The 25019-nt window shown below is 47.4% G+C and overlaps 1 protein-coding gene across 1 annotated transcript in view; it reads right to left on the minus strand.

Moving 5' to 3' along the window:
• The window catches only part of PTK2B (protein tyrosine kinase 2 beta), a 121408-nt gene that overhangs the window by 43106 nt on the left and 53283 nt on the right, over positions 1 to 25019 (minus strand). Inside the window, 1 exon segment of the mRNA XM_048212225.2 lies at positions 16033 to 16273. Coding sequence (XP_048068182.1) covers positions 16033 to 16236 — 204 coding nt within the window. The 5' untranslated portion in view covers positions 16237 to 16273.

Genomic DNA, 25019 nt, shown 5'->3' on the forward strand with positions numbered 1-25019 from the left:
GTCTCATCTCCCACTCTCACCCTTGATGTGCTGTCAGCTTGTCTCCCTTGCCAAGCACAGCATGCTCTTCCTAACTGGAGGACCCTTGGCTCCCCTCTCTCTGTGCTCTTCTCCTGGAGAGCGTTTGGGGCCAATTAGCACTGTGAGCTCTTCCCTAACTTGGATTGATAGGGTTTGTTTCCTGTCCTGGGTCCCCAAAGAACTGTGTACACACATTTAGTCAGATACTGTTATGGGTTGAAATGTGTGCTCCCAAAAATATATGTTGAAATCCTAACAGCCACACCTTAGAATGTGATCTTACTTGGAAATAGGGTCTTTATAGACTAATCAAGTTAAAATGAGGTCACTAGGGTGGGCCTTAATCCAATATGACTGGTGTCCTTATAAGGGGAAATTTGGACATAGAGGGAGGCACGCATGCAGGGAGAAGTGCCGTATGAAGGTGGAGGATTTGAGTGATATGTCTATGGGCCAAGGAATGCCAGAAAATGGCCCACAAACCTCCAGAAACTAAAGAGAGGCACCTACACGTTTCAGAGGGAGCATGGCTGTACCAACACCTTGATCTTGGACTTGTAGCCTCCAAAACTGTGAGACAATGACTTTCTGATGTTTTAAGTTACCACACTCGTGGTACGTTGTTATGGCAGTCGTAAGAAACTGACTCAGGTGTTTACTAGTTACAACTAAGCCATTCACTCATGTTGGCCTTTCTAACCTTTCAAGTCCAAGGTCAGAAGCCAAATCTGATGTGCATTATCATCCCTTACTCCAAGTCCAGTGCTTGGCACAGATATTTGAAGAGAGAATGAATGAGTAAATGAACAGGAGTTAGCTCTCTGGATAATGACTGGGGTAACAAAGGACAGTGACCCATGGTCAAAAATGTTCAAGAGATCAGGAGTGTGGTAATTAGCAATACCCCAGGCTTTGGTGTCTACTGGATCTGGCCATGGCTGTGTGGTCTTGGCCAGCTCACCTAACCTCATTTCCTTATCTGTAAAATGGGAAAATACCCTTCTGTTGTGGGAGTTTTGGCAGGACTAGATAAGATAGCATGTGGTGTAAATAAAAAGAGCAGCTATTAAATTATAAGCATGCTAACATTCCTCCTTCATCTTCTAAGGGGTTTCTGAGCACCACCCAACTCTTGCACCTTTGTAGCATAAACTTGGTGATGGGGAGGGTAAAAGTGGAGAGGTCTCAATCCACTTGGATTTGACTTACACTGAAAGAAGCAAAGAATGACTGAAGGAAGAACAAGAATAGATCTTGAAATGAACAATAGAGGGGAGAAGGAGAAGAGCCTGCTCAAGCCAAAATTCAAGAATCTGAAAATGCAAGTAAATATGTTTCTGGACAGCAGCCAACCCAAATGAATATTAAGAACTAAGTATGAGAATTTTAAGAAATTTTGCTATCTTGAAAGTGAAACCCCTGATATTTTTGTGCTAAAGAGAATAAAATTTTCACTTAATTTTCAATTCTTCTTAGAGGGTAGACTAATATCATTTGGAATGTGACACTGTACTGAGCCTGGTGTCAAGGAAAAAGCAAGCTGGCTGTGGGTTACAGATACGTAAAGAGCTTGGCACAGTGGCTGGCACAGAGGAGGTCTCAATAGATGGTGACCATGATCATGATGGCCAGGCAAAGGAGAAGGGAGAGGCATGGGATCAGAACAGGCAAGGGGAATTGGATTAATTAACTCAAGAAGTCTGTAACTGAGATATAAATTTGAGAGCCTGAAATGGAGTCCAAGGGTGCCTGGACCAGAGGCTCCTCAGATTCTCCCTGCCTGAGTGGCAACCGGCACCTTCAGAGACCCACCCCCACGGTAGTGGCAGAGGGAAGGGAAGGGCGCCATGGTTGCCACTATCCCAAGAGCCATTGAGATCTGTACAAGGAACACAGGTAGTGACTGAAGTAAGTAGTTTCTGGAAAAGGGATCTGATCCTGTTTCCAAGCTGAAGCCAGTATTAGCAGCAGCAGGAGCCTGAAGTGTGATAAATGAGCCTTGTAGGATGTCAGGTCATGGCTGTGAAGAAGTTGGCTGGGAAGAAATAATGCAGAGAAAAATGACTTCCTTCTGCTTGGAGCAAGGAAGCCACGAAGCGTCTTATGTCCCCAGGGCGGGAGGTCACTCCAACAGGCTCCTTCCTTTAACCTGTCTGCTGCATATACAGCAGGAAGTAAAGCTCTGAGGAAGTGCATAAAACAGGTCAAAAAGGCAACAAGAGGTCTTCTTGTTAAATGACTTGAACAGAACATAAGAGGCGTCTCTGAGAAATAAACATATTCTGTTAAAAAGAAGGCTGTTCTGTCAAATGTTTGGACTTACTAATAAGCCACAAGGAAGGGCTCTTGATGCTCAGCTGAGGTTTGGGAGGAGTGAAGATCATTACAGGAAAGTACCAGGTGGATTTCACGTACTTCTTTGAAAAAGTCCTCCTACAAAATGCCCCTTTAAGGAATGACTTTATGATTTGTGCATGTGGCATGTAGTGTCATGCGGGTCACTTCCAATATGACTGGTGACATTTTATTTCTCACACAGGGAGACGGGTCCTGGGTGTTCCTGTCACCATAATGCTTCATAACTCACATCCATGAGTCTCAATGGGCACAGCTGGCACTCGGGGCTGCATGATTCTTGGTGGTGTGGTACCATTCAACACCCATGACTGACGCCCAATGAACATCTTGCCCCATGGCCCAGTCATCCTGACTAGGATGACAATGTGACAATCCAGAAAGGATTCTGTCCCTGAAAACCCTCATGAATGAGATTAGTGCCCTTAAAAGAGACAAGAGAGAGACGAGATCTCTCTGTCTCTCCCTGCCATGTAAGGATGCAGCAAGATAGTGGTTCTCTGCAAGTCTGGAAGAGGGTCCTCACAAAAACCCAACCACAGTCTTGGACTTCAGGCTCCAGAATTGTGCGAAATAAACTTCCAGTTGTGGAAGCCACACAATCTGTAGTATTTTGTTATGGCAGCCAGAGGAGACCAGGACAAAGCAGGTACTGAAGAAATGACTCAAAATACAGAAATACCCTGTGTACTAAGAAACTCACTGTAGAAATTTTTTAAGCAGCAAAATCCCCCCAGCAAGAAGCCAATTGAAATAGTTTGAAAGGGTCCTGGAAATAACGGGAGGGCTGCACAGGGTTTATATGCTGGTTTTAATAATTGTCTAAAGAGCTTGGAAAACTTTTGGAAAATGCTGCTATTGTAATAAATGGGAGGTATAGGATATGAAACCATATACAAAGAATGGTAGAGGCTAGAAAGTGAAACAAACAAATCCAGAATGAAATACATCAAAATGGGAATAGTGCTGTCTTGGGGTGGTACATACCCACACATACATTTTTATTCTTCCAGGTTTCCTGTGTTTGAACTTTTGTATACAATGTAGTGGTTCAGAGGATGGCTTCAGGAGTCAGAAACTGTGCCATTTCTGATTCGCTTTGTGACTTTGGACAAATTAATTCCTCTGCTCTGGATTCCTCATTTGTAAAATGTGAACATTTTCCTAGCTCCTGACGTTCTCGCAAGGATTAAATGAGGTGATACAAGAGAAGAGCTTAGCATCGTGCCTGTGCACGGTCATGCTAACTAAAAAGCTATTATTAATATTGGATGAAGTGCATTCATTTTATAAATTGTTGGAGTCCATCTGCTAACATTTTGAAGATGTTTGCCTCTATGTTCATGAGAGATGCTGGTCAGTTGCTTTCCTTTCATGTATATCATTCACAAATTCATTTGAGAGTTGTAAAAAGAATCTCTTCAAAAAGAAATGCTTTAGTTCAGCTGTTATAATAGACTTGGTTGTGCAGACTAGGCATAACAAAATCATACTTAACTGGTGGGAGCAGACGTCACCTTCCAGCCGGAGACAAATGCTATAGTTTATGCCTACGAGCTTGGCTCATGTGCTACCAAGTGGAGACCGCATACCCTATGTATAGGATCAGCTTTTAAGGGGTGAATAAACTCCTCGTAAAATATAAAACTCTAAAATTAAAATGCTGGCTAGGCAGTAGATTCCACAGAGCCAGGCAGAAGAAGAATGGCCAAAATTCATTCAAGTCCTGATGAAAATGAACTTGAGCAGATATTTTGCCTTCTAGATCCTAGAAAGCAGACCTCACTGATGCAGCCACAAAAATATAATCTCCAAGTATACAGATGTCTCAGGCTAGATATCCAACTATTCAAATGTTTATTAAGCTCATAAATCGTAGGCTGGAACTTTGGAGCCTTAAGTAAACTTAGAGATCACTTAATTTGAGTCTGTTTTTAAATGAAGAAAGTGAGGCCCAGAGAGGTCAAGAGACTTGCCCAAGAAGACACAGGGAATTCTATTTTAAGCCAGCTGAAATTCTATTACCCCTCCTACACATTATTATTTATGAATGCCAATCTTCCTGCCAGTCAACTTCCTCTTTGGTCTTTATATCAAGGGATCTGGAAGATTACCGATCTCATTTGAGTACTCTCTAGGCATTAGTTCATTTGTTCCTTCCTTCCTTCATTCCGCAAACAACTATTTTGTGTTAGGCTCTATATAGGGACAGTCCCCGCTCTGCAAGAGGCCACCTCTGTTTAGAGATGGACAAGAGGCAGTTACTACACAGCCTGTCAGGGGTGTGGACAGGGGAAATGGGAGCACTATGGTGCCACCTCCAGCCACCTGATACCCACCCACAGACTTTCTCTTCTCTTTTGCCCCATCAAGCCTTCTCCTGTCACTCTTTCATAGACCTTTCAAAACTCTGAGTATCTTGTGAATTCCCAAACCCTGTAACATGACCTCATACCCTGGGGCTCCCCACCAACCAAGTGATTCTAATAATCCTCCACTACAGAATGTGACCCAGATGGTATCCCTCAGGCAGAGGTGAGTCCCTCAAGGCAGACAGCAGTCCCACTACCCCAAGATTCTAATTCAGTGAATTTGGGATGGCACTTGGAAAACTGGTGGTTAAAAACTCCCTTGTGACTCAGATCATCTGCCTCATGTAGGAAGACCATGGTAGCAGTCTGTCAGCCCTATTTACAGCATCTTTTGGGCATTTACTGCCACAGATAGAAGACGTTACCCCCTGTAGACACCAGACCTATGAGTAGCTTTTTCTTACCTGCTGGAATTTGGACTTGAGATATAGAATTCTAGCCAGTAAATCTCTGTTAGCTTTATACCTGGAATCCATCATCCATCCATCCATCCACCCATCCATCCATCCATCCATCCATCCATCCATCTGTTGTTAAACAATTACTCATTAATTAATTCAGCAAATTGGGGGAAACAAAAATAAGTCTCTCTCTCCTGGAGCTTATTTTCTATTGGGGGGTGGTGTTAAACAAAAAACTAGTATCTTAGTTTCTACTAAGTGCTAAGAAGATGGACAAAGCAGATATGGGCACCAGAATGAGGGGGGCTGCTATTTCACAAGGGGATGGCCAGCAAAGTCCTCTCCGATAAAGGGGCATGTGAACAATCCCCAAAGGAAGTAAGAGAGAGAGGGGTGGCCTCATGGGGCCAGAGCCTTCCAGGCAAAGAAACCATATCATACGGAGGCCCAAGGTGTACAGCCCCAGCGTGCTTGGTGCATCTGAACAATGTGAAGAGGCCAGGGGGCTGAGGTGGAGAGGCCTAGGGAAAGTGAGGGGAGGAGAGGTCAGAGAGAGCTAGGCCAGGGCTTGGCAAACCTTTTCTATAAAAGCCCAAGTTGGTAATATTTTAGGCTTGAGGGCTACGTGGTATCTATCGCACTTACTCAACTCTGCTGCTGTAGCTCAAAAGCTGTAGACAATATGTAAACAAGTGAGTGTGTCCCCATAAAACTTTATTTACAAAAATGGGTGATGGGCCATATTTGGCCTGCAGGCCATTGCTGCCAACATCCGTTGTAGGCCCCCCGCCCCGGTCAGGCTCCACACTCAGCAGGGAATCTGCTTGAGATTCTCTCTCTCCCTCTGTCCTCCCACCACACACATACTCTCACACTTTCTCTCTCTCTTAAAAATAAACAAATACTTAAAGGAGAATGGTGGGAAAAATAAATAAATAAAGGAGAGCAGTGAAAGATGCTCTAACCTGCACCTCAAATATATCTGTCTAGCTGACCGATGTTTTAAAGGTTCACCACCGTTGCTACTTGCAGAATGGACCTCATCGGGCTACGGACAGAAGCAGTTAGGAGGGAAGTGTGTCATTCCAGGTGACAGGTGGTGAGAAGGAAGTGATTAGAATCCAGGTGTGTTTTGATGGCAGGGTTGACAGGATTTCCTGATGGACTAAATACAGAGTATGAGAGAAAGAAAGAATTCCAGAATGACTCTGAGGTCTACAGCCTGAGACACAATCAACTGAGAGAACAGAGCAGCAGTTGTGGGAGCTGGGAAAGATGGGAAGAGAAGCAGTTTGAGGAGGGAATTGTGAGTGTGAGCCTCTACGTGGAAGTCAGATGTCCAGTGGAGACAGCAAGCAGCCAGGTGGATACTCGAGCTGGAGGCATGCGAGGAGGTCATGGACCCAGCGGTACAAAGTTGGTCACCAACTTTTCATCAAGTCATGTGACTGAACGAGATCCAGTCAAGGCACAGGCCTGTGGCATCACGTAGACTGACCGTGTCACAGGAAACATCCTGTGAGGGCACAGGCCGGCCACAGGCTGCCCAGAGACTGAAGATCCCAGACAGCAGTGGGGAAAAGTGGCGTCAGCCCATGTTCTGTGGTCATTTCCTGGCAACAAGCCTTCCTTTAGCGTGGGTGTGCATATGTGTGCGAAGTGCTCACATTCACCTGTATACTGAACACTTGGGTCTGGGTACACCAGAATCAGGGTACCAGCAACAGACACTATGATCCTAACTGATGGCTGCACAGGGCTGAATGATGACCCCAAAAAGATATGTCCATGACCTAATCCCCAGAACCTGTGAATGTAACCTCATTTGGAAAAAGGAGCTTTGCAGATGTATCTAAGGATCTCAAGAGGAGAACATTCTAGACTCTCTGGGTGGCTCCTAAGTTCTAAAAGACACACAGACGAGAGGCACATGGAGAGGAGAGCAGAAGGCATTATGAAGGCAGGGGCAGACATTGGAGTCCTTCAGCCCTAAGCCAAGGAAGCTGGGAACCCCAGTAGCTCCAAGAAGCGAGGGAAGATTCTGCTTTCAAGTCCCACCAAACATTTGCTATGGGACTTCCGGCCTCCAGAACCCTGAGAGAACACATTTTTGTTGTTTAAAGCCCCTGGGGTTTCTGGTAATTTATTACTGCAGCCCTAGGAGACAAGTACAGTAGCTCTACAAGTCCCAAGTTCTCAACACGCCTAAGGGATCATTTTTTAAAAAGGGATTGAAGAACCAAATACTAAAAGTTAGCATTACTTATCACTCTGAGAGTGTTCATTTTGATGTGACAAAAGCCTCTATCTAACAGGGACATTCAGCAACGCAACAGCCAGATTAAAAATAGAAACGTAAGCACAGGCACCTGCCTGCTCATTTGTCGATATAATGGATGTAGGCATGCAGATAAATACAGAGAGGCTCCGAACCCCGCCAGTTCGCCTGGCGCTCGCCTCTGCAGGCGTCTGCGGTGGGTGGGCCGGTGGGTAGGCATGCACAGGAAATGGGGAGGGGGTGCAGAAAGGGGGAAGCGCTTGTCCACCTGCCTTCTTTTTTATATCACTGTGAGGGGCTCTGTGGTAATGATTTGTGGTCTCCAGGCTGGACTCTTCCCCCTCAGGTTTTCCCCTGACAGTCCTCACTAGCCTTGCGTGGCTTCGTTTATTCTTCTTAGGGCAACCTTTCTTTCAGAAAAAGCAACTTCCCAGGACAGGTAAACATGCCTTCCCTTCCTCTCGCACCTCAACCCTGTGGTCTTGCCCCCAGAGACATTTGAAGGAGGGCAGCAGTGATTGTTCTGGAGACCGTGAACTTCCGGCTGAAGACCCCTCCTCTGACTGCATGGAGCTGCTGGCTCTGTGTTGGAGTCACTTCGGGCTCGTGGAACAGAGCCACAGACCACAGACATTCATGTCTCATGGGTCTGGGGGCTGGAAGTCTAAGATCAAGGTGCCAGCAGATTCAGTTCTTGGTGGAGCTCTTTCCCCGGTTCACCGAGGGCAGGCAGGGTCACCACATGGCGGGCAGAGCTCTGGTCTCTTCCACTTCTTGAAAGGACACTAATCTCATCCTGGGGGCCCCACCTTCATGACTTCATCTAAACCTAATCACCTCCCCAAGGCCTCATCTCCTAATACCATCCCGCTGGAGGTTAGGGCTTCAACATGTGTGGAGTTGTGGGGGAACCCAAACATTCAGTCCATAGCATCCTGGTTAAGTGTCTGGTTAAGTGATCATTTTAAACTTGAAACCAACAAGTATCGGGCAGGGACAATGGGTCTCAATATCTGAAATGTGCCTTTCTGGGAATATTCTTGCTTGTACTGTATATTCAATGACCACTGTAGGGACGCTTGGGTGGCTCAGTTGGTTAAGCCTCTGCCTTCGGCTCAGGTCATGATCCCAGGGTCCTGGGATCGAGCCCCACATGGGGCTCCCTGCTCAGTGGGGAGCCTGCTTCTCCCTCTGCCTCTGCCCCTCCTCTCCCTGCTCATGTGCACACACACGCTCTCTCTCTCAAATAAATAAAATCTTTAAAAAAAGAACGACCCTTGGATTTATAGGGGAGGTCAGTGAGTACACATGTTGCAAAGCAGACTGCACTTGGGGCCGGATTCTGCCTTGCTCACACACCAGGTAAGAAGCACCACAGGCCAATCCCACAGCCTGGAAACCTTGCTTTGAAGGGACAGGATGAAGATGGACCAGGTGCAAAGGGCAGGGCAAAGGTTGGCTCAGGCTCCGTCCTTCCCAGGGATGTCAATGTGGATTCTTAGCAGAATTTGCTTCTGGACAAAACAAGGATGAATCTTGAACATGGCTTTTCAGCATGATAGAGGCCAGCTGAGGAAGAGGATTTTGGATGTGGGGTTCCCCTCCCTCTCAGCACTCTCCTAACCACACCCTAAGACACAGACAAGTGTCTACTTCTCTGCTTGAGGCCCTCCTGTGGGAGACACAGAAGTCCCATGATGAACAGACAGGCCCATGCAGAGAGTGGGTCAGCCGACATCAGCCAGAGAGAGAAAAACACCATGAGCCAGCAAGCCAGTATACCAGGCAAAGAGAGGAGTAAATGTGGCACTTAGAAGTAGGTGACCATGTAATTTATCCTTCAAATCATGATGCTCTTGAGATTGGCAGGGGCACTGTTCATAATCATCTTTGGACAGGGTGTGTAAGCCAGGACTGTCTGACACAAATCAGCATGTAAGGTCAACCTACACGGAAGAGAATGAGAGAGGAGGGGAAGGAGAAAGGGGAAGGGAGGGGGAGAGCAGGAGAGAGAGACAGAGGGAGAATGGGAATGAAGGAGAAGCTATTAAGAGTCAAAGAGAGACGCCCTGTGTGGGCACGTCTGGGTGGCACTCTGCTGGTTGTTTACAAAGTGTTATCTTAACCTCTTTCCCAGACAAGCAAATTAGCATGTTAGAGAAGGATATAATGATATAAGCCTCCACTTGCAACAGAGATTCAGAGCTCCCAAACAAACACAATTTCCTATGAATATCAAACAAAAGAGAAATGGAAAATCAAGAAGAGCAAAATACATTTCTCATCCAGCACTTGCTCAGTTCCCTTCAACACCTGTCTGATTTCTGTTGGATCCTAGGCACAAGGGCCAGCATTGTTTACAGAGCTTTTAACAGCCCAGAGAAAACATCATGAGGCAATTACATTCTCATAGAAAGCCGTTGAGAATAAGAAGGAAAACATGAAATCAGCGAGCGCACATGGAATAACTCTGTTTGGGAGAGGTGCTATCACATGGCCTGTGCCAGAGCGATTCTCCATTGCTTCTACTGAATCAGACACAGCTACATGGGGGTGTCAGCATTTCAGACGTGTTCTTATGGAAGGACAAGTGTTTGGCTAGCTGAGCACAGGGAGGATGGTGGAAGAAGACAGGAGCTGGAAGTAGAAAAGCCTGTCAAAGCACAAAGCCCTGCTAGGGAAGAAAGGTGCAGGAAGGACTCGGAGCAGAGGGTGGCAGGGGCCCGAGAGTCTCAGGTGGGGAAGCTGGGTCCAGACCTGTATGCAGTTGGACACAGAGTCCACAAACAGGCCCTGAAGAGCAAAGCTGCTCCTTGACGTTTAGACCAAACTCTTTTGTATTTTATGCTCTCACAGACCCTCCTTCTCCCTGTCAGAGCACTTGCCTCTTGTAAAGGTTCATTCATTAGTGTGAGTCAGTGTCAAGCTCACTCTGTTTTCAAGTATGATGATACCCCCAGGCCATAGCCAGCATGGTGCCAGGTACATGGGGTACTCCACAAATATTTGTGGAATGGACCATGACATTAATCAGGATGCTTTCATTAATGATCTCACCCATTGCCTGGCTCTAACCACCACCCAGAGGCTGACAACACTCAAATGTCCATCTCCAGCACCGTTCTCTGCTCCAGAATCGTGTATCAAAAAGTCTACTCCACATTTTCATGTGAAAATGTTAGGGCATCTCAACTGCACTTGACAGGTCCAAAACTGAACTTATGAACTGTCCCCTCTCCAACCAGTTTTTCCTCAAATGTTCTTCATCTTAGGGAGTGGGACCCTGTTCACCTGAACCAAAGCTGCCATTCTTGATACCTCCCTCTTTTTCATTCCTGCATCTCTGGTCCATCAGCAAAACCTTTCATTTACGTCTCCTAAATTCTCTGGATTATAATCATTTCTCTCCATAGATCATGGTGGTTAACAGTGCAGGCTCTGGAGGTGGGGTGACTGGGTTTGAAGACAGCCTCCACTACATACTAGCAATTTGTTGAACTACTTTGTGCCTTGTTTCCTTATATACAAAATGGAGATAATTTAGTATGTGCTTGATAGAGTTCTTTTGAGAAGTCAGTAAGATAATACATTTGATGTGCTTTCAAAAGTGCTAGCTACTGGGGCGCCTGGGTAGCGCAGTCGTTAAGTGTCTGCCTCCGGCTCAGGGCGTGATCCCGGCGTTCCGGGATCAAGTCCCACATCGGGCTCCTCGGCTGGGAGCCTACTTCTTCCTCTCCCACTCCCCCTGCTTGTGTTCCCTCTCTCGCTGACTGTCTCTCTGTCAAATAAATAAATAAAATCTTTTAAAAAAAAAAGTGCTAGCTACTATCATTACCACTACCACCACGACAATCATCATCATCACCACCATCATCATCACCACCATCATCATCATTACTATCATTACCACCACCACCATCATCGATCCTCACTGTCACCAGCACCATCACCATCAATACCATCACCACCATCATCATCACCACCATCATCATCATCACTATCATTACCACCACCACCGTCATCGATCCTCACTGTCACCAGCACCATCACCATCAATACCATCACCACCATCATCATCACTATCAACACTACCATCACCACCATCACCATCATCACCCTTATCGTTATCACCACCACCATCAATCATTCCTCACCATCATCACCACCCTCACCACCAATATCATCATGAACATCATCGCCCCTATCAATGCCACCCTCACCATCATTATCACTGCCACCATCATTACCATCAACATGTCATCACTAAGATCATCATCATCATTACCTTCATGGCTATGTTACCATCATCTCTTATCTGGATCACTGCAACAGCCACCTAACATCTCCCTACAACCATTCTTGCCTTCTTCCAATCTATTTTCCACTATTAAACTCAAGTGATCTTTTAAAAATGCAGTCTCATGTCACTCATATGTTTAAACTGTATCACTGGCTTCCCACAAAAGATGGGATGAAACCAAAATTTTTAGCTTAGTTTAAATAGCCAACCTTGGGCATCTCTTAGCCTCAAACCTGCCATGTACCTTCTCATGTTAGGACCTTTGAGATCCTGTCTACCTGAATCAGAGTTGCCATTCTTGACACCTCCCTCTTCCTCATTCTTGCATCTCCTATCTTCTGCCTATATATCCTATGCTGGAAATATGCTGTTCCCTATGCTGTTAACACTGTTCCTTTTGCCTTCTCTTCTTTCCTTCCCTTTATGATCAAAACCTCTCTAAAATGTTGGTTATACTCACTGTCTCCACTCTCCAACCAACTTTACAACGGCTTCTGCTCCCCCACCCCCATCTTTCTACTGAAAGGGCCCAGAAACAGATCATGGCACCGGTTACTGAAGCCAATGAACCATTTTTAGCCTTATCTAACTTGACCTTTCTGAGCGTCTGACACCCCTAACCACTCTTTCCTCAAAATTTCCTCTGCCTTTGTGTCCGCTGCCTGTTCTCTTGGTTCTTTTCATCTTTCCCTGGATAATTCTTCTCTTTCCTTCATCTGCCCCTTTTTCTCTATCAGCCTCTTAGAAGTTGCTTTCCCAGGGTTTCCAAATTGCAACTTTTTTTCATTTGCTCTACTCACCCTTCTGTGGGTGATCCCATCCATTCATATGGTATCCATTGCATAATGACTCCCAAATCCTTCTCACTGGGTCCTTCCTGCCTCCTGAGCTCCAGGCCTATGTGCCTCTGTGGGGGTGTTTCATAAACACTTCAAACACAACACATGTAAAGCTGAAATCTCAGAACGCCCTTCCTGTCTCTGTTGGTATCTCAGTGAGTGGCCCCAACACCCATTCAGTTACCCAAGCAAAAGCTTGAGTCATTCTTGTATCCTTCCTTTTTCTCCCTCCCTACCTCCAGTTAATCATCAAATTCTCTTAACTCTGCCTCCTTAGATGCCCTCAGATGTGTTGACTTGTCTTTGTTCCAATGCCACTCCCTTAGTTCAGGCCCTCATCATTTCCCGCCTGCACTATGGCCACAGCTCCCTAATCCATCTCCTGTCTCCAGCCTTTCCTCTCTCCTGCCCTTTCTGTACCGCTGTCAGAGTTTAGGGAAAACAGATTCTTAAATGATTTTCCAGAGAACTAGTGGTCCACCTTTCAAAACAAGGGTTTCTTAGGCAAATATGAAATGGGTTAGTTAGAAAACATCCCCTCGGGGCGCCTGGGTGGCACAGCGGTTAAGCGTCTGCCTTCAGCTCAGGGCGTGATCCCGGCGTTACGGGATCGAGCCTCACATCAGGCTCCTCTGCTATGAGCCTGCTTCTTCCTCTCCCACTCCCCCTGCTTGTGTTCCCTCTCTCGCTGGCTGTCTCTATCTCTGTCGAATAAATAAATAAAATCTTTAAAAAAAAAAGAAAGAAAGAAAACATCCCCTCTGTGGCCCTTTCTTAGTGATTCACCATGCATATCAGCATATTTAAGGTTCTGAGAAGTCCTGTCACAAAGGTTCTGTTTGGAATTGTTTAACCAAGCATTTCCCAAACTTTTTTGACCCTAAAACCCATTCTCCTGGACATACTTCTAAACACGTTGCAGAACATTATATACTGCTTGAAAACACCAATCTGATCATCTTACTTCTCTATTTGAAAATAGGACAGATAAGTGGATAAACACTAAAGGAAAACAATTTGAACTTTATTCTAGAGCAATGGAAAATCCTTGGAGATTCCTGAGTGGGGAAATGACCTAACATTCAAGCAATCAATAGCTCCCAATGATCAAGCTCTTACAATAGGCTAGGTGCTTCTCATCTACCACCTCTAACCCTTACAACATGGCCATGGGTAGGCATAATCCCCAAGAGAGGAGACTGAATCCAGGTTGGTCAAGTATTGGTCCTACGGTCATATAACCAATAAGAGTGGAGGAGTATCTGGCTCAAGGTCTAGGTGGTTTTAAAGCCAGGGCTGTTTGCCTGCAGGACAGATTGGAAATAGGAAAAATCTAAGACTTGGACATAAATTCTTAGAAGGCTATCATTTCTTTCTTTGTTCTTCTTCACCTTTGCTCTCACACCCAGATAATGCCTTGAGTACTAGACATTCTTCTAAAGCTTGGGTCTCATTGCATTTTCTGTAGGCCCACTGTATTTTTATCCCCTTATGCACTCAGCAAGTCATCAGCTCCAGAAAAGCCACTCTCCTGCTTAAAAACTGTGTCTCTTCCGAGTGCCTGTCCATGTCCAAATTTCTCAGCCTAACGTTCTAGGTCTTCTCTTATCTGCCATCAACTTTCCTTTCTGATCTTGACTTTGACACTTTTCTAAATATTACTCATATTACCCCATATGAACTACTCACTGTTTAGCAGCCTCCCTGCTTTTGTTCTTGGTGTTCCCCCCTTTTGGAAAGTACCTATCCTTTTGGGTCCCTTTTCACTGTAATTCCGTAGAACAAGTCCTAATCTGGACCAACCAGATGCTTGCAGGTTTTTAGCATAAAAGGGCAGGGAGGCACCTCCGAACTTGGAAAGCAGGTTAACTTCTGAAAATCATACTAGTAAAACCCACAGTGGATGGCATCAGATATCTGTGAAGATGATAGACCCAAAGAAAGTCTCAAGAAGTAGACAGCTAAGATATGAAAACACCTCCCTGGAAGGGAGGAAGAAGGTGCCCAGAGCTTACCATCAGGGCACAACTCTACCTACATGTCTGGAACCATAAGATGAGCAAACGAGATCCTTATCAAATCAATGCAGGAAACAGAGGGAGTAACCAAACCATGATCAATTATTATAACTGGCCAAGGCGGTGACCTGATCAATTACATTCTGCTCTGGTGTATTGAAGCATGGCATGTGCTGTAATAGACGGAAGGCACCTAAGGAGACAGATGGACAGGTGGAGAGGCTGCTGCCAGCATCAACTAGAAGAGACACTCACTGAGTTTGAGGGATACTGACTTGCGGGACAGGGGAAGGATTGGTGATGGAGGGATTGGAAATAGTTCATCCAGCCTTCTCAAATGTGGTTAGTTTTCCGAAAAGTCCTCTGCTTCCTTTGTTCAAATGACAAATCCGTCAAGCCAGCTTTTGAAAACCAGTCTGGCTTTCTTAGACATCATTAGAAAGGGATAGTCTGGGCAGTGGAAAAGGATATCCTCATTCTATCTATCTCATGGGGCTGTGGAGGATTCAAGGAGGTAACGTGTGCTGAGGGATGGATCTAGGCTGTACATAGTGATTGTTCAATAAATGCAAGTGTTTAAATAATCAATCAGTGTAGGGGCACCTGAGTGGCTCAGTTGGTTAAGTGTCTGCCTTCAGCTCAGGTCATGATCTCAGGGTCCTAGGATTGAGCCCCATGTCACACTTCCTGCTCAGCAGAGAGTCTGCTTCTCCCTCTCCCTCTGCCCCCTCCCCACACTTGTGCTCTCTTTCTCTCTCTCTCTCTCAAATAAATAATAATTTAAAAAAAACAACCAGTGTATGGCAACTCTGCTTTAATGACAAGTTCTTATACATTTGCTTAAGGTGAACTGGCTTCCTGGGGTCTAGGTGCTGTGATGATGTTGGGCACCCAAACCCACAAAACAGATTCCATAGCCCTGGAGGAGAATGAGCCAATGGAAATATTGCCTCATGAAGGACCTGGCAAACATCCACCTGGTCTAGGGCATCTCTAGTTCATTATCATCCTCCCACCTCCTTTCTCTAAGTGCCAAGCACATGTCTTACAACATTTTTGCTCTATTTTCAATGCAACCACTTGAGTATATCTCAAATCCTAATTCTATCAGAGTGTATACTCCTTGAGGGTGAAGGCTCTTACATCCCTCTCAGAGCTCCAAATGTCATAAATCTTTAATGAGCTGAAATGAGTTGAATCAAAGACAAGGCAAATGATCTGGGGTTCACATGAAGCCTCTAAGATCTGTCCCCCTCCCCTATGAGGTTCGTTGCAGAGCCCTGGAGAGGAGGCCCAGCACAGCAGGCTAAGAACGCCTCTCCAGGTGTCCCCAGCCCAGGGAGCGGATACAGGAGAGCCTGCTAGGCTGAAGGAGGGCTGTCAGCTGCCCAGAAAGGAGAGGGAGAGATAGACGAATGAAGACAGCAGGTCTTGCCTGCCACACTCACCTGGATCTCGGTCTGCACAGTGCATTTCACCAGTTTAAAGTTCTTCCCAGGGTTGAAGCTGTTGCTATAGAAGCAGACCTTGAGGATCCGCACGTCTTCCTTTTCCACATCTACTGGCACCACCACCATGGGCTCTGGGGGGCCTTCAGGCCGACGTAGTGTGCCCACTTTCACTCGGCTCAGGGGCTCAGACACCCCAGACATCCTCTCAGGCCGCAGCTAGGACCGGCACATCGCAGTCCTGTGGAGATAGCAGAGGGACAGCCCTGAAATGAGTCCGAGGAGGCCCACATGCCTCTTGCCCCAGGGATGGCACCCACCGAGCTCTGGGACCTAGGAAACCACACATCCCCCCATTCTCAAAAACTCCCCTTCAAGGCATCCAGCTTTATGGACCCAGGGAAGCTGAAGCACAAAGGAGCAGTTCGTATAAACATCCGGGTCTGAAACCCGGCCCTCGAACTCCCAGGCTGTGAGCTTTCTCTTCTAGAAGCCCCCTCTCTCCATCACATTTCTCCTCCCACACTGGGCTCCGAGGCAAGAGGCCCACACTTTGCAAAGGCAGCTGTGAGAGGGGGCGGCCGCAGCATGGTTCCAAGGCACAGCTGAGCAGAAAAAGCAAAGAGTTAGACACTAGAAAATAGCAGGAGAGAAACAGGGACAAGAGAAGAGCAGAAGGGGAGAACGGGTGGCCTGGAGGGAGCTGGAATGGACAAGGCAGGAAAGGGTCCAGGTGGGAGGCTGGCCCATCAGCTAATGGCTTTTTCTGCCCCCACCCTCGGCTGCCAGCCCGAACTTTCCTTTCTGGGCAGGAGGCCTCAGTCCCGCAGGATCTCATCATAAGACACATCGTTCATGACACACAGAATTCAAGAGGAACAACACTTCCACAGCCCAATTTGGGAGGCCTTTCTGCCAGGTGGGAGAGGGCTGGGCTGGGCCCCTAGAACACCCAGCCTAGTTGGGACAACAGTTTGGTTGACACTTATATAGACTATAAGAATCCCAGGAATCTTCAGTTCTCCCTGAGTCCCCACAAAATGGGTCCTGACCTCTTGATCCAACACACAACCCTGTGAGGTTTACTCCCCACTGGTCTAAAGTGGGAGCACGCCACGGAAACAATAGGAAGTTTTATCTGATGACTGGTGGTGTCAACCTTGGCCACACATTCGGATGGCCTAGGAAGCTTTTAAGAAAGCCTAAATCCAAGTCCTGAGCCCAAACATGGCCTCTGAGTTGGCCTGTGGGGAGGCCTGGCATTGGTATTTTTAAGTTTCCAAGGATGTTTCTAACATTTAGCCTGGGCCTGGGGGCCACCTTTCTAGGCTAACCTTAGCTCTCATTCTGAATCCATTTTTACAGAAAAATGATCTCTTTTCTAACAAGAGACTCAGGTTCTTGGGGGACAGTGTTAGACCAGGACAAGGGGGACAAAAGGATGGAGCTGGCAATGTGAACACACAAACGCAGAGGTAAATATCTCAGAAGTGGAACCAAAGTTATGTTCTCTTGTTCATACTGTGCTGGATACTAGAAGGGAAGATGGACACAGTCATTGGCTTCAAGGAGTTGTTCCCTTTCAACAGGTGGTGTGTATTATGAGGGCATGAAGGAGATGCTGTGAGGGCCAGGGAAGGAGCAGGGCATGACCCTTCCACCAGGGGCAGGCAGAAAATGGGCACAGCACCAGTCTGGGTCCAGAATTTGGAACAAGACAGATGGAGAAAAGAATACCCAGTTTGCTTTATTTTAGAGACTAATATGTGTATTCTAGAAATATCCATGCCATTTTTCAATGAATATTGACTGAACATGTCCCATGTGCCAATACTCTGCTATGCACTGAGCGTGTATCTCAGTTTCCCCACACCCTCAATAAGGAGTCCAGAGGAAATAACTTGAAAAGCAACCCCAGGAAGCCCACTGAGGAAGGGGGAAATGCGTGCGGAGAAGGAAAAGAGGGTTATCAATAGAGTTATCACTTGGGCAGCTGCAGGGCAGTCCTGCTGGGAGCTCTGGGAACCAGGACATGCTGCGGAGCTACTCCACCCAAGGAGGGGCAGGAAGGGGGGCTCTGGGGTATTTATTCACCCCCTCTTATAGCCATCATTCCCAGCATTGTTAGCCAGTTCTGCACAAGGGCAGGCTGGACTCAGGAGCCAGAGAAGGTCCTCAGGCACAAAGGTGCTGATGCTGATAGGTAGAAGTAGGCAGGAGAATATTGGAATGTCAAGGCCCAAGGGGTATTAGATGGGACAATGACAGATCTGCTATAGGATGTAAAGATGAGGGTAGGGTGTCCTGCCCCTAAAGTGTATACACCTGGTCGTAGAGATAGGTGTACACACACACACACACACACACACACACACTCACAGTAATTGATCCCAGATTCAGGAACTGTTGCGTCTGTCTATTGAACCAGGAGCCCATGACCCCTGGGGATTTGTTCGTATAAACTAGTTTTCAGGCAGGGGCTTCATGATGCAGGTGTTGGGTGGGAAGGAAATGGAGTGGCACGTGGCATCCATCCCCATACTCCAAAGGCATTTAGAAACCAGGGACATGTTCAGTGCTGTCACACTGACCAATGGGGACATGGTCTCAGACCCAGGAAGATAAGTTATGCCTACACCTGCAGGTTACACCACATGGCTTCTGGGCATCCACAATGAAGGGTATGGGGTGCCATTCAGGAGGTGCCCCAGGTGAGACCTCATTCTCATCCAAAGGGTGCTGGTGCCAGTGAGCACACAGGGGACACCCAAGGGACTCCCTGAAACACAGGGGAAGAGTTTGAGAGAGAAGAGTTAAGTAGAAATAACACGTCAGTAAAAGTCAAAAGATCTGGTGCAACCCAAGAGCCTCCATTTTCCCATATTACATTGTGTGCCATTGGCTGCAGTTAAGAGCGAAGCAGGTAAGCCCTTTCTGGCAGGTGGATCGAAGGGCAGAGATAGAGCAAGTGTGTTAGAAAGCTTTGCCGGGGACAGAGGCCAGGGCAATGTCTGGCAGCAGGAATGGGGTGAGACCCCCATGGTGCTCTTAGTGGCTTCAGTCAGTAGCACCATGAAATGTGGCGCTTTCAAATTTGAGCAGCTAAGAGGATGTAAGCATGTGATGAGGACACAGAGCTCAGAGAATTCTCGTTCACTGTTGGTGCAAACGTTGGAAGACAGTTGGACAGTTTCTTACGAAACGAAACATATTCTTACCATACGATCCAGCAATAGTGCTCCTTAGTATTTACCCAAAGGAGTTGAAAACTTATGTCCACACAAAAACCTACACATGGATGTTTATAGCAGCTTTATTCATAACACCAAAACTTAGAAGCAACCAAGATGTCCTTCAGTAGGTGAATGGGTAAATAATCTGTGGTAGATCCAGACGATGGAATATTATTCAGTGCTAAAAAGATATGCTCTATCAAGCCATGAAAAGACGGGGAGGAAACTTAAATGCATCTAACTGAAAGAAGCCAATCTGAGAAGGCTACACACTGTATGGTTCCAACTACATGACATTCTGGAAAAACTACAGAGACAGTGGAAAGATCAGTGGTTTCCAGGGGCTAGGGGGAAAGAAGCCATGAATAGGTGGAGCACAGAGGATTTTAAGGGCACTGCAGATAGTCTCTGTGTGACGTTATAACAATGGATACCTGTCGTTACACATCTGTCCAAGCTTGTGGAGTGTTTAACATCAAGAGTGAACACTAACATAAACTATGGATTTGGCGTGAGAGTGGTGAAATGTAGCTTCATCTATCGTAGTAAATGTCCCACTCTGGTGGGGGTGTCCACAGTGGGCACGGCGTGCATGTGTGTGTGGGGGGGTTATATGGGAAATCTCTGGACCTTCCTCTCGATTTTGCCGTGAACATAACACTGGGCCAAAAAATAAAGTGTATTAAGGAAAAAATGTAATGATGAGAAACCACAGAAGGATCATTGACCCCCTCTCCAGCCTACTCAGGAACTTGGGAGCCAGCACCCACCTCTACCCTAAGCAAAGAAAACATTCATAGTCTCCATTGGGCTGAGCACAGCCCACCCAGACTGATGCATTGGCCAATGCCAACATGAGTGGAGGACCCTGGTTTCTTATCTTCATTAGTTTTTCCAGGGTCTTGGTTCAGGAGCCATCATTTCTAGTAGTCCGACTCTGAGCTGAGTATGGAGCCCAACACAGGGCTCGATCTCACAACCCTAAGATCGCGACCTGAGCTGAAACCAAGAGTCGGATGCTTAAACAACTGCCCCAGCCAGGTACCCCAGATGTACTTTTACCTTCAGCCTGAGGTAAGTCCTGTGGGCCGGCCCACAGCAGTAACCTTTGGCAGCAGTAACCTTTGGCTATTTATTCCAAAAAATGTAACTGCTTTGTACCACCATCCTCGGAGACGGGCAGGGATGAGTATGCCCATTATACAGATGAGAAAACATAACGAAGTTTAAGCCATCTGGTCAAGGATTTCTGCTTGCTGAGTAGCCAACTTGGATCCCAGAACAGATTCGAATCCAAGTGCAAAGTTTCTCCCACTTTCCCATCTGCCTTTGAAGAAGATGGTGTCTCTTGATACTACTGAGGTTGGCACAGACTCCATGCAAGGAGGAATGTGTCAACTCGGCATTGACTATCCCCAGGCTGTGAAGAATCCTGAGGTCCTCTGGCTTAGGGAGCATTACCCTCCCCAGGCTAGGACTCGGTCATGAGAATTCCTGGGTGGGGGAGGAGGGAACTTGTGTTTGGTTAAAAGACGAGGGCCTGGAAAGGTGGTGCCACATCTCCATGGGTACATGGCAGCTTCCTCAAGGGCACCACAAACTCCCATCTGTCGGCACTGGTCTGCAATGGACTGCCAAGGGACCCCCCCAAACTCTCTGGAGCACAGTAACTGAAAGGTGTGACATAAGGAGCACCTCAGCCACCTGTCTTCAGGGTCTCGGAGATCATAGCCCTTGACCTCATTCACAGGCTTCTCTCACTGTCCCTCAGCCAGCTCATTTTCTGGCTAGCTCTAAAACCTTGGGCTAGTTCCTTAACCTCTCTTGGCCTCATCTGCCTCACCTATAAAATGGGTGTAATGCTACCTGCCCTATTTTCCTTATAGAAGTTTTGTGAGGACAAAGTGTAAAAACATAAGTGAAAATTCATTATAAGCAATAAAGTTGAGAGCACAAATGGAAGGCTTTATCATCATAGCTTTCACTTGCTTATTTTCCAAAATCTTGTCTGACTATCTGTATTCTCCATATCTTGTTCTCCCTGCCAATGGCTCTCCAGGGGGAGGGGCCGGGGGGGGGATAGACAGAGGTCAGATTTGCAGCATTTGCCCATTTCCATGGTGTAAATATTCCCACTACGGCTGATTTCAAGCTGCCAACATATGCCACTGAACACAGAGTTGGGAAGATATGAGAATAATTCACTGCCTTTGGCTCCTGTTTCTGACAATAGAACTTGTCTATTTCTCTAGATTTTGCCAGATGACTTGAATTTCTCATCACTAGCTTGTCTCTGTATTTTGATGAAATCCTCTGACTCTCAACTTGTGAGCCAAAAGTACTGCCCCTTTTTCCAATCAAGACCTGGACCCTCAGCCTGGCAATCCCTCCCTGCACCCCAGCCTGCCCCAGCCCCTGCGATCAGTGTCAGAGGAGAGAAGGTCCCATAGCACCAGCGGAAACCCTGGCTCTAAGCCATCGTGGGCTCCAGCTTGCCTCCCAACCCAGATCTGCCCAAGTCCAAATCAAAGAACAACAAACACAAGGAAATGGGCTTAAATTAAAACAGGAAAAGTTTTGATTGGCTATAAAAATGTCTCAGCCAAAACCTGGAAAGGGTAGTCAGGGATGTTGTACAATCTCTAAGACCCTGAAGTCTTCAGGAAGAAAATAAATGACACTCTTCCTGAATGGCAAGACATTCACCTGCCGAAAGGAGGGGTCCTGAAGCAGGACTAAGTCCCATTCAGATCCTCTGGGTTACCACTGGGCCCAGGGCTATGTTCCCGGCAGGGGAAGATGACAGGGTCATGGGCGTCAATATCACAGAAAAATACAATCTTGCACTTGAAGACATTGTCGGGTAATGTTATGTCTTTATTGAACACATCCTGTGTGCCAGGAATTTGTGTAAGTAATCGCCAAAGACAAGAGGGCTGGTGTTGTGTCCTGCTACCGGGCTTAGGGAGTCGTATCCAGCTCTGCCACCGACTGGCTCTGAGGCCAGATGGGTCAGAGTTTCCAAACAGCAGCTGGTACGTGGATGACGGCCTCTGATGGTTTCCAGTGACTGTGGCAAAATGGGAAAAATACGGACACTACAGAGAATTTATCACAAAGCTTAACGTATTCTTTTTGAAGGGCAGGCTTTTATTCTAACATTGTCTCTCTACCTTTGTCGGTTTTCCAATGCTCATTTGTTTATCAAGTGACAATGACAGTCTCTGGCAAATGACATTGAAGCTGGGCCTCTCAGAGAGTCAGATGTGGGAGCGGATGCTGGGAATCCTGAGCATAAATTGCACTGTCTCGAGGATTGGAAGTTCTGCCCATGATCTGAGGAAGCATGGGGAGGGGCCATTAGTCAGAAAGGCGGCACACTGTCAGGGGGAAGGAGCATTCGCCTGCTCACCTGACTCATCAAACCTGCGTTTAAAACTCATGTCCTCGGGCTGCCATGTCACATAAGTCTGGGGCGTTCCTCACCATGCGCTTCAGGGTCAGGCAACGTGGTGGCCTTCAAGCCTCTGCCACTGACCGTTTGTGTGACCTGGACAAGGTCACCTTGCTAAGCTTCAGTTTCCTTTCTCGGGGGCTGGGACTAACATTACCTATCTTGCAGAACTTTCTGGAGAATCTGGAGATTACCTCTGTAAACTCCCTGGCACATGTATTTTTTAAGTGCCTGTGACTTGGCAGAAGAAAGAATCAGAAACTCCATACTAGTCCCAACTCGCCAAACATTAGACCGGCCCAGTGAGTCCGGAATCGGCTCCTTCCGTCTCCACTCCTGATGCTACCTTTGCGCCAGCACCCACCTTCCTCCACCCGCCTGCCCACCTGGGAAGCTCAGCCCTCTCTCCCACTCTCTGTGCACACACACAGGGCCATCGTCTGTCCTGAGAACACCATAGAAGTGTGGAAGGAAGCCTCGCGAGAGACAGTCACAATATAAGCCCTTTGGATCTAGCAGAAGCCAGCATGTCACGAGACACACGCTTTATTTCCACTCTGTCTCTGAGTCACTTCCTCTTGCTGTTTCCACATCAACGAAATGGGGAACACATGCCTTTCCTTTGCAAAGACCTGCTGAGAACAGCCACTTCACTAATTGGCAGTGACCTGGCCGTCTCAGGGAGCCAGGCCTACGTTCCTGGGCGAGCTGGGCCCTGCTGGGGCCATGTAGTGCATCCTCGGAGCCCAAGCCCTTTCAGCCCCTTAGTTCCCATGGGGCCAGCGTGGTGCCCGCTCCAGGGCCCCCCAATCCATCACTTGGTTAATCCCTTCCCCTCCCCTCTGAGCATCCCTCACCATTACCTCTTGAAGGAAGGAACCAGAAAGGTGGTGATTATCCCCCAGCTATAATTCAGTGCAATTCAGAAAGCATTTAGTGAGGCTCTAGCACATTTTCAGCTCACCACCCCCACACACATCACCCCCTCAGGATCATTCTGTGGCCAGCACCTACCAACCCAGAGGCCAGCTGATGTGGGGCAGAAGGGGAGCAACAGAGATGTGTGACCCTGTCCTTCCTTGTTCCTGTTCTCCTTGTTAGTTCAAGGACTCTGATTCCTAGAGCTAGGCAGACCTCCTGTGTGCCCTCTGGGCTCCGCTGCTCCCCCAACCCTTGAGAAAATCCCCGGCACCTTGCTCCTTATTTGCCAGTTCATGAATGATTGTGGCTGGCCTGCTTTTGTCCCTCCTTCCTCCCTTCCCCCTCCCTCCCTCCTTTTTTCCTTCCTCCCTCCCCTCTCCTATTCTTCCCTTCTTCTCCTCCCCACCCCCCTCCCCGCCTTTCTGCCTTCCTATGTTTTAGGAGGTATGCCAGACTCCAGAGATATGCAGCTAAACAGAAGAGGGAAGAGGGTCCCTATCCAGCAGACACTCATAATCTGGGAAAGAGGAAAGATCTGAACACAATACAACCACAGCATGGTATGGGATCTAATAGGGGTTCACGCTTGGTGCTTGGGGAGCACGGAAGAGCAATGGCTTAGGGGGCCCCAGGATCTCAGGAAAAGGTGACACCGCAAGATCGGAAACCACGTGACGTGGCATAAGGCTGGTGAGGAGGGTGGCAAGGGGTGTTGGGAAATGAGACGAGACGGTGGCAATGTGCTAGGGAATTTGAACTTCACCCATGGAGAAGCAGAGTTTCATTTAAAAGATATAATTTGGGGGGCACCTGGGTGGCTCATTTGGTTAAGCGTCTGTCTTCGGCTCAGGTCATGATCCCAGGGTCCTGGGATCGAGCCCCGCATCGGGCTCCCTGCTCTGTGGGGGGCCTGCTTCTCTCTCTCCCTCTGCTGCTCCCCTTGCTTGTTCTCTCTCTCTCTGTGTCAAATAAATAAAATTTTAAAAAGTAATAAAAAAAAGATAGAAGATATAATTTGGGCTTGAGGACGAAGCACAGGTGTGAGCTGGGAAGCAGCGGGGCTGTTCTGATGATGCAGCCCGGGTCTGCGGATCACAACTGGTGATGCAGGGGAGGGGTGACCTGACCTGGAGACTTTGCCAGTTTTCCTGGTGTAAATGTTTCCATGGCTGATTTCAAGCTGCCGATGTGACTTTGCTGAAAGTGCCTTTGGGGAGAAATGGGTGCTGTCAGCTTGTAAGAGCTGGTTCTAGCACACCGCTGCCTGAACAGTGATTGGGCAGGGGCTGGGGGGCACATTTCAGAGGACTTGCCTCCAGTCCTCCTCCAACCCGACCCTTGACCCTCCTGGTCCTGCAGTCTCCCGACCCAGCACTTCA

Source organism: Ursus arctos, unplaced genomic scaffold (genome assembly GCF_023065955.2).
Source record: "Ursus arctos isolate Adak ecotype North America unplaced genomic scaffold, UrsArc2.0 scaffold_11, whole genome shotgun sequence".
In the NCBI taxonomy this organism is placed as follows: domain Eukaryota; kingdom Metazoa; phylum Chordata; class Mammalia; order Carnivora; family Ursidae; genus Ursus; species Ursus arctos.